General features: G+C 44.8%; 1 protein-coding gene across 1 annotated transcript in view; it reads left to right on the top strand.

The window, feature by feature from the left end:
* The window catches only part of LOC138966526 (uncharacterized), a 14,366-nt gene extending 5,693 nt beyond the window's left edge, over positions 1 to 8,673 (top strand). The window contains exon 2 of the mRNA XM_070338789.1: positions 1,576 to 8,673. Coding sequence (XP_070194890.1) covers positions 2,548 to 4,137 — 1,590 coding nt within the window. The 5' untranslated portion in view covers positions 1,576 to 2,547 and the 3' untranslated portion in view covers positions 4,138 to 8,673. The remainder of the gene's footprint in view (positions 1 to 1,575) is intronic.
* Positions 8,674 to 10,009: the final 1,336 nt, after the last annotated feature.

Genomic DNA, 10,009 nt, shown 5'->3' with positions numbered 1-10,009 from the left:
GAAACATTATTTCTAAAAACAATCCGTCACACTACAGACAAATCATAAACTCTATTCTGTGAACACACAAAGGTAATTAAATTTGGAGAAAAAAATCATTGAATTCGAAATCAAGCTATGCTTTACACAACTAATTTCAAACCAGCGAGGGAAACCAATTCCACCAGAAACGGCTTGACGTTTTTGTGCGGCATCAAAGAAACACAATAGCTTCGATTCGTGATCAATTACTTCCCCAAACAAAAACATGTAGCTGCATAATTATCGACTCGGCAACACTTCTATCATCTCTCCAATCAAAGCCACTGACTGAAAAAGATGAACAACTTATCAATCAGTGTTAGCATTCCCACCAGAACAACGCTATCTTAAGATCTTCCTCAGCCAGGAAAGAGGATCGATATTTCTTAATTTGTGTGGACAAGCACTGGCTTCGCGCATCTCTGAGCATTCTCTTTTACATTCCACGGACCAGTTAGACCTCCGTGAAAGCAGGGACCTATATTAGATCTAATATAGCTCTATGGTGAAAGGGAGCACAGTCTGTAAGGATAGAAAGGGAAAGGGAAACGTCACTGTTGACAATGATACAATTTGCAGATAATTTGTGGTTAGAGGACTCCGTTGTGAAAAGAAACGGGACAGGTCGCGAATAAAGGTTATATATACATTTATAGTGGCTTTGTTAAGAACGGCTTCACAAACCAAAGATGTTTGGGTTTCTGTTCAGCCGTCATCACCGTGTGCTTATCACGTGCGTCACGAGGAATGACGTGGACAAGGAGTTAACGTATTGGATTGATTAGCCCTTAATTCTGTTGGTCTTCCAAACTGGTAGTGGAGTACTAACGCCGTTTGTACCAACACTAACCATTTTTTAGCCACCAAGCTGAAATGCAATACCAAAGTCCGGCCTTCGTCGAAGATTGCTTTACAAAAATTTCAATCAATTTGATTGACAAATGAGGGTGTGACAGTGCCGCCTCAACTTTTACAAAAAGCCGGATATGACGTCATCAAAGACAATTATCGAAAAAAAGAAAAAATCGTCTGGGGATATCATACCCAGGAACTCTCATGTAAAATTTCATAAAGATCGGTCCAGTAGTTTACTCTCAATCGCTCTACAAACTCACACTTGACTAAATGTAAAAACAAGAATTGTAGGTTATTGCAACGTTTATTTATTGAAAAAAAAGAGAAAACGTCACATTAACAGTACGTCGAACCAGTGGCCATTTAAGTAGACAAACAGACAGACAGACAGACAGACAGACAGACAGACCAACACGTATGGTAGGCTACAAACAATTTGGGAACGTTAGCAGTCTATCTGGTTTTAGATTTTTAACGTAGAACAGAACAGAAAACAACATCTTATTCGCGACTCTTTCACGGAGGTCCTGTATCATAACTTAATAAGACGCATTTAGATTTAGCCTGATTCTCGTAGACTACAGGAAGCTCTTTAGTCTTTCCCTTGCGTCACTCGGTGCAGTTTAGCTTTGAGTCGAAATCAGTATAGCCTCCAGCTTTGTGGTGTATCCAAAGCTCCTGCCTTGTTTCTCTAAACAGATCTGCACTGGGGGAGAGACATTGTCTGCACGAGTGGCAAAATACACTGGATCGGCGCCAGACCCTCTACCTGCAGCTGCGGCCTTATGCTGCTCACCTTTGTGAATGAGAGAATTTCTTCTTAAGACGCTGTTGGTGTTAAGGTACGAAGCGCGGTGATTTGAGATTATGCTATGTGAAAATACAGAAAAAACGAATAGCCATAAATATTATCTGCACAATACAGTGGAAATAACATTCACAAAGTAATTTTTTTTCACCTTTCAGTGGAACGTGTTTGTTTGTGGTTGCAGAGGAGACGATCCATTTCAGTTGCAAACTTCTTTAAGTCAATTCACTGATACCCAGCAACATATTTTTTCAACCACTGTGACGGCTTGAACATGTTCGACAAAGAATATTGGAATGGAACTGAATTTGAGCAGTTGCAGACTGTGTGTTTATTTACACTGTGCGCTGTGATAAAATGACAACTCTGCCTTCTTTTGTGTGTGTAACTAACTGTGCGTAGGATCTAATGAATTCCTTTCAAGCCTTTTTGCTCTTTTCAATTCCTGCTCAAAGTGATTAATGTCACTGTGTGCGCAACAACAATGAAATGTGACATTTGCGAAGAAGATTTTCCCAAAAACAAATTGCTCTGCAAGTTAGGAAGAATTGAACTCTTGAAGGCTAATCACGCCTGCATCCCATGCAGTGAACTAAGCGGATGCGTTTCGGGTGATTCCATCGCTGGAAGCCTTTCAGGCTGCGGAAAGAAGTTCCGCGTAAGAAGTAACACTTGTGTAGACTTTCATGCCGCATCTCGAAAAAGCGAAGAATTTTTATTCTCGTTGGCATCTAGACAACCCCGCAGCGCCTTTCAGCTGATGCAACGCCGCAGACGACGACGAGCGCACCATCAGCATCGGCACCAACAACGACTGGAACTGACCACCTGCACCACAGAAACGGCAGTACTTCAACGCCATCATGTCTGCCGGTGACGCCTACAACAGCAACAACATCACCAGCACCCTCTCCCCCCACTTCCTCTCCCTCCTCCACCGCCACTGCCAGGAGGCCGGTCACCTTGGCAACGACGCCAGCAACTGGACCGTGACGGCCACCGGCCCCACGGGGCTGACCGCAGCGGATATATCCAGCACGGAGGTGGCGGGGGACGAGGAGGAGGACACGGACTTCGGGGCGGTCATGTACATCACGGCCGTGCTGGTCTTCTACTCGCTGGGCATCGTGGTGATGATCATCAAGTACCTGCAGACCGAGCGGCGCGAGATGGAGGAGGAGATGGCCCTGGAGAGCTACCTGCAGGGCATCCCCTCCAAGCTCATCGAGCAGGAGCGGCAGGCCGTCAACCGCGTGGCCATCCAAGCCTTCCACACCCTCACCTCCGGCTCCAAGCGGCACAACCAGGTGCTGGTGGCCGGGGCTGAGGTCAAGGTCGTGCGAGGATCACGATCAGCTGCTGATCAGGACCAGAGTCACACACACGGTGCTAACACGACGCTCGCGACCAGCACCACTCCTGACGATTCAGACTCCAGCGATGTAGAAGAAGGAGGGGCAGAAGGAGGTGAGGGGGGTCAATCTCCTCGTCAGCTACGCCGTGAACGTTCCAAACACCTTCCACGTGTCTCGCTTGTGTTTAGGGACAGCCGCTCTTCGGACCGCCGCAAGTTGCACCACGACCCTGCCCGCAGCGTGAGCGGGAGGTCCACAGCCGACGATAGCCTTATACCAGGACAACGAAGCCCCCACAGTAGTCACTCGCGCTCCTCCTCGCCCCAACCGGAGGAGAACGGGCAGGCAGGCGTGTGTCTGGACCTGCCTAGCGACTCTTGTAACCTTGACACCAGCTTGACAGACACGCCAGCAGAAGCGCGATCAGACAGCCCTCGTCAGAACTCTGGACAGAATGGAAACCGGGTCAATTCTCGCAAGAAATCGAGGCGCGGAGCGAGTGCGGGAGTAAGGTTTGAGGACGAGACAAAGCCGTGCAAGAAGAAACCTGTCAATAAAACACGTGCTAGACCTAAAGGTTCCCGCTCTTCCCGTGGTGTATGGGGAGGTGGAAACCTTAAGGCACCGAGCAAAGACTCCACTGCTGGATCCTCGCAAACCATCGACGAAAGTAGACATCGACAGAAAGAGTCCGTGAACAGTCTCACAGAGGACGTGAACAAACCTGTGCAAACGATGGCCGCAGATTCTGCAGACATATGGCGTAGTAATCGGCGCAGAGACTCTGCTGGCAAAGCAACTTCTAGAAAACCACAAGTGAAAAAAACTGTGTCCCAAAACCCTGTAGATGTTGTGTCTGGTGCAAACAAAACCAGCGATATTAGTTCCTGCATACCCCATTCCACGGACACGCACTCGACACATGCGGCAGAGTGTCACCACAAAGCTGCAACATCCGCTGCAGGCTTGGAGAATGCGAGTGGTGGCAGTCCAACCAAAGTGATAGCAGGGAATAGTAACGGGCGTGATCACGTCACTGTGATGGCAAATCCCAGTGGGAATGTGTTGCCAAAGCGACTGCTTGTGTCTGATGTGTAGTTAGTACGACTCCAAGTTCGGATTCTATGCGTTGTGAAGCTGGAGAAGCTTGGACAGTTAACAAAACTTGAAGTTTAGTGTTATCTGAAGTGACAGGACTAGTCCTGTTGACATGCAACTGTTGACTTCTCTCCTAATGCGAAAGTGTGGATTCATTTTTCGGGTTATCCGGATTCTTGTGCAGCGTTCTTACTTCTTATCCGAGTATTTTGTGTCAAAGTTTCTTGTTAAGTAGTTCTCACGTGTAGCAAAGTCAGACTTTCTAATTGTTGAGACACCTTCAGCTTTGAACAGCAGAACGCAGCAAGTGCTGGGTTTGTTTCTGCGACAAGAGTTTTCTTGATGTTTGTTTCTCAGTTCCAATTGCCGTGGTATCAAATTGCAAAAGTTTATGCAAACTGTTAAAGGAAAACTATTCTCGGATTTCAAAGATTCGGTTGCCCACAAGCAAGATGTAGCATTTTGACCATACCCTTTACAATGAGTTTTTAGCGGTGTTCTCGTGTACACTACATAGGGGTGTGCACGTTAAAGATCCCACGATTGACAAAAGGGTCTTTCCTGGCAAAATTGTATAGGCATAGATAAAAAAATGTCCACCAAAATACCCGTGTGACTTGGAATAATAGGCCGTGAAAAGTAGGATATGCGCCAAAATGGCTACGATCTGCTGGTCGATGTGAATGCGTGATGTATAGTGTAAAAAATTCCATCTCACACGGCATAAATAGATCCCTGCGCCTTGAGTCCGAGTCTGGAGATACGCGCGCGATATAAGACTTCATATAACTTCTCGATATTCTAGCTGCCAACCGTAGTAGCGGAAAGAAGGCTGTTGGTTTCCACTGCAAAACTGTACGGTGGTTTGCTTTGTGTCTGGCTTCATTTCCAGCGGATATTGGTGCAGAGTTTCTCCTACTATGCAGCCAAAACAAAAACCGTTGCTGTTGTCGAAAAAAAAGCAACAAGCCCAGCTTGTGGCAGCCAAACTGACAGACAGGTGTGAATGGGTGATGTACGTGGTACACCTGTGTGTTATGCTGCTCGTCCAAACTATCACTGACTACAAACTGTGAACACTTTCCGACGGATGGCATCATGCTTGTGTTAAAAAGGGCTATAGTCTGGCAGAGGGGCTTGTGTTAAAGAAGGCTATAGCCTGGCTGATGGGCTTGTGTTAAAGAAGGCTATAGTCTGGCTGAGAGGCTTGCGTTAAAGAAGGCTATATAGCCTGGCTGAGGGGCTTGTGTCAAAGAAGGCTATAGCCTGGCTGAGGGGCTTGTGTTAAAGAAGGCTATAGCCTGGCTGAGGGGCTTGTGTTAAAGAAGGCTATAGTCTGGCTGACGGGCTTGTGTTAAAGAAGGCTATAGTCTGGCTGAGAGGCTTGTGTTAAAGAAGGTTATAGCCTGGCTGAGAGGCTTGTGTCAAAGAAGGCTATAGTCTGGCTGAGGGGCTTGTGTTAAAGAAGGCTATAGCCTGGCTGAGGGGCTTGTGTTAAAGAAGGCTATAGTCTGGCTGAGGGGCTTGTGTTAAAGAAGGCTATAGCCTGGCTGAGGGGCTTGTGTCAAAGAAGGCCATAGTCTGGCTGAGGGGCTTGTGTTAAAGAGGGGCTTGTGTTAAAGAAGGCTATAGTCTGGCTGGGGGCTTGTGTTAAAGAAGGCTATAGTCTGGCTGAGGGGCTTGTGTTAAAGAGGAGCTTGTGTTAAAGAAGGCTATAGTCTGGCTGAGGGGCTTGTGTTAAAGAAGGCTATAGTCTGGCTGACGGGCTTGTGTTAAAGAAGGCTATAGTCTGGCTGAGAGGCTTGTGTTAAAGAAGGTTATAGCCTGGCTGAGGGGCTTGTGTTAAAGAGGAGCTTGTGTTAAAGAAGGCTATAGTCTGGCTGAGGGGCTTGTGTTAAAGAAGGCTATAGTCTGGCTGAGGGGCTTGTGTTAAAGAAGGCTATAGTCTGGCTGAGGGGCTTGTGTTAAAGAAGGCTATAGTCTGGCTGAGGGGCTTCTGTTAAAGAAGGCTATAGTCTGGCTGAGGGGCTTGTGTTAAAGAAGGCTATAGTCTGGCTGAGGGGCTTGGTATAGGACTTAAAAAAAATAATAATAAAAAGAAAAATCAAAGCAACTTTTATATAGTGCTTAAGAGCAAAAATTGTTCAGGACGATTAGTTCTATCTTCTGTTAAAATTACTTGTTTCCAGCTTTTGCGGTTTGAGCCATGTACACGTTCATTTTTGCAGATCAAGAGGAACTAGTTGTCAAATTAATACCAGAAAAGAGCCCCACGCTCAATGTCACATTTTAATATAATCGTTTGAACGCGCGTGCTTCTTAAAAGTGGCACGCTCATTGGACAGAACATAACCCATGCGGTAAAACAGAACTTGACATTTGCGAAAAACGTGCACCCGGCACACAGGCGAGAGACGTTGGTGTGGTGCGTCACTGAGGCTCCTGCGGGGTTAGAATTATCTATTTTTGGTCGTATCACTCAAATATTTACCAGGGTAGGGCAAAACCGATTGAGAGTGGCACTTAATCCTTACAACACAAGACAGTGTTTATCATCCTAAACAACGTTTCTTTATACACACTATATAAAAGTCGCTACAGACTGATTTATCCATTTTCCATCGTGATATTCTTAGTCGCTGAAAAACACTTTTGTGTTCACTTTGTAGTGATTGATATGCGTTATTTGTATCATCCGCACAGTGAGTGTGATACGTGTTAAGCATATTTATGTCTGATTGGTCTCGTGTCTTGAACTAAGCAGGCAAAGTGCTTGCTTGTTTGCCGCGGTTGATGAAAAGACTGCTGGATAGTAGTATGCAATTCTTAAACTGGCTGGATTCCTGATGAAGTGGGTTGTTTTTTTAACATGCAAAAACAAATCGAAAACGCTGGCAGTGGGACCGGTTTTCTGTTCTGCACACTACATCAGTTCCTCGTTCACTAGTTCCCTGGACACAAGAATATGTTATTTTGAACGGCCGATTTATCGCACCTGTGTGTGTGTGTTCGTGTGTGTGTGTGTGTGTGTGTGTGTGTGTGTGGTGTGTGTGTATATGTGTGTGTGTGTGTGTGTTAAAATGTGTTCCATTTAATGTTAAAGATGTACATGTGATAAAACGAGGAAGAAAAAACTGGCAAAGCTCAATAACCACACAAGCTTCGAATGAATTTAAGAATCGGTTTCGGGTTTCAGTACGACTGTAAGTTATGCTCGTTGTTCATATGGATCGATGTTTCACGTCAAAGATAATACACGGCCTGAATTTGATACTGCCGAATCAGTTTCGCAAGTGCTACTGCTTATAGTGTGAATGATTTAGAAACAATTCAGATTTCAATCGTTCCAACAGGGAGGTCGCTGTTCCAGTTTCAGTCCAATTTTCTCTTTCGCACATTGCACGTTTTAGCGTATCTCTTCCTTCTAGGTCTTTATTTTGTGATAAATCTATGTGTTTATGCAACAGACAAGAAGATCAGTGTCCTTCCTCCTATTTCAACAACAATCCACAAACGGAAATTGCTGAGAAAATAAAGATCGTATTTGGATTGACATATATCACTTCTTCCTGCTATAAACTATAGATTATTCACTGGCATTGCCTGGACAGTGACTTTGAAGAGTTTTAAACAAAGACATTTGACAACCAGAACAACTGTTACAGTTTGTAGCGTTTCATACTTCTGTTTTAGGATAAGCGTTGGCGTGGTTATTCATGTACACATTGTTTTACCTTCTAAGCTGTGACCATTTTATCTGCTGTTGTTTACTTTCTGTTCAGAATGCAGGTCTTTGTTTGCATATGGGTTAGATGTCAGTGATTTCCATTGCTATCGAGATAAATCGAAATGTACAATATCTAAGTCAGTAACTGAGTGTGCGTGTGTGTGTGCGGTGTATGTGTGTGTGTGTGTGTGTGTATGTATGTGTGTGTGTGTGTGTGTGTGTGTGTATGTGTGTGTGTGTGTGTTAGAGATATAAAGTGAGTGTGTGCACGTGTGTGTGTGTGTGTGCCAGTGCGTGTGTGTACGTGTGTGTGTGTGTGTGCCAGTGCGTGTGTGTGTGTGCCAGTATGTGTGTGTGTGTGTGTGTGTGTGTGTGAGAGAGAGAGAGAGTGTGTGTGTGCCAGTGTGTGTGTGTGTGTGTGTGTGTGTATGTGAGAGAAAGACAGAGAGAAAGAGAGAGTGTGTGTGTGTGTGAGTGTGTGTGAGTGGGTGTGTTTATTTGTGTTGTGTGTGTGTGTGTGTGTGTGTGTGTGTGTGTGTGTGTGTGTGTGTGTAATTGTGTGTGTGTGTGTTTGTGTGTGTGTGTGTGTGTGTGTTCATGAGCGTGTAAGGGTTTTTACACGTGCCGAATGTCACTGTGAGTCACGAGCCAATGTTTTTGTACATACCGACCCAAAGTTATGATGACGCACATATAATGTTTTGTTGTCATTTTATTCTGCTGTTTCTTGTGTTCATTCTATGCACCCAAGCACAGAACTGTCGTTACAAGGATTGGTTTGACATTTTAAATATAAGAATTGAAATCTTCTTACCCCTTTGTGTGTGAGTGTGTGTGTGTGTGTGAGTGTGCGTGTGTGTGTGTGTGTGTGTGTGTGTGTGAGTGTGTGAGTGTGTGTGTGTGTGTGTACTTGCGTGCTTTTTCGTGTTCGTATCACATATGAGAAGTCATATTGAAATGTTTGTCAGAGAGAAGGAATTCTGATTTCCGGTCGCCTGGGTACCCACCTTCTCAACTATGAATGGAGGAAAGAAGTTTTAAGTAATATTCTAGAGCATCTCCTTCAGTAATGTGTTCGGTAAAAAAAAAAAATAAATAAATAAAATAAAAATAAAACTAGCTGCTATTATGTTTCATCCCACCAAACCAACCCCCCCCCCCCTCTCTCTCTCTCCACCTTACCCCTTCCCTTAAAAAGTACGAAGTATATCAGACCTCTGAAGCAAGAATTAAAAAAAAAAAGAAAGGTAGCTTGTTGGAACGTTTGTTTATGACAAAACAATACGTTACATTCACAAATATATCGACCCAACGGTCTTTTAAGTGCACAGGCAAACAATGAGTAACAAGAACCTAGCTTGATCGAATGTTTAGGCCGCTTGTTGCAGGGCCGGACCAAGTTCGTTTGAGGGGGGGAGGGGGGGGGGGGTTCCAACTGAAGGCAGGGGTCCAAAGTCCACATTTTTTTCTCTCTGAGAGGTACATTGGATGGCCAGGGGGGGGTCCGGAACCCCAGGAACCCCCCAGATCCGGCCCTGTGTTGGGAAAGTCCCAAGCGAATAAATGATTATATGACGAAATCAAGCAAGACCTCTACGATCAGATGATGCTCAACGGTTCACAAGGACGAGGAAATACGTATTTGTGGGCATGGGAAGAATGACCTTTTGGGTGCTCGTGCTATGTTTAAAAAAACAAAAGCAAAAACTGCATTACGAGTTTCTTGTCGAAGAATATACACACAAGCACTTAAAAGAAGTTTACTATCGTGAGAAGAATCGCACAAAGCACCTAATACAATTGCAGATTATGTTGCAACGGAATCATCGATTTCTTTCAATGCTGAAGTAGTTCACACGGATAAAGTAATGAAACGCTAGAATCGATTCCCGACAACTACACATTCAGCTTGGTGATCGTAATCTAGATTATTTATTTCCGTTTTCTCTCACTTTTTGTTTTAGTTGCAGCTTGCTGCCTCTTCAGGACTTCTAAGCCATCTCCCTCAACGCTAACGCATTCCGCACTAGGCCGACTCAAATGAAAATGCTTTATGTCGTTATCGCAACTTTGAAACAACTGAGCAAAGGAACTGACAAACAAAGATAAGTATTTATTTATTTTTGAGCAAAGGAACTTCACGGC

This window comes from Littorina saxatilis, linkage group LG5, assembly GCF_037325665.1.
Source record: "Littorina saxatilis isolate snail1 linkage group LG5, US_GU_Lsax_2.0, whole genome shotgun sequence".
NCBI lineage: Eukaryota > Metazoa > Mollusca > Gastropoda > Littorinimorpha > Littorinidae > Littorina > Littorina saxatilis.
This window is presented reverse-complemented; position numbering and strand designations above follow the sequence as displayed.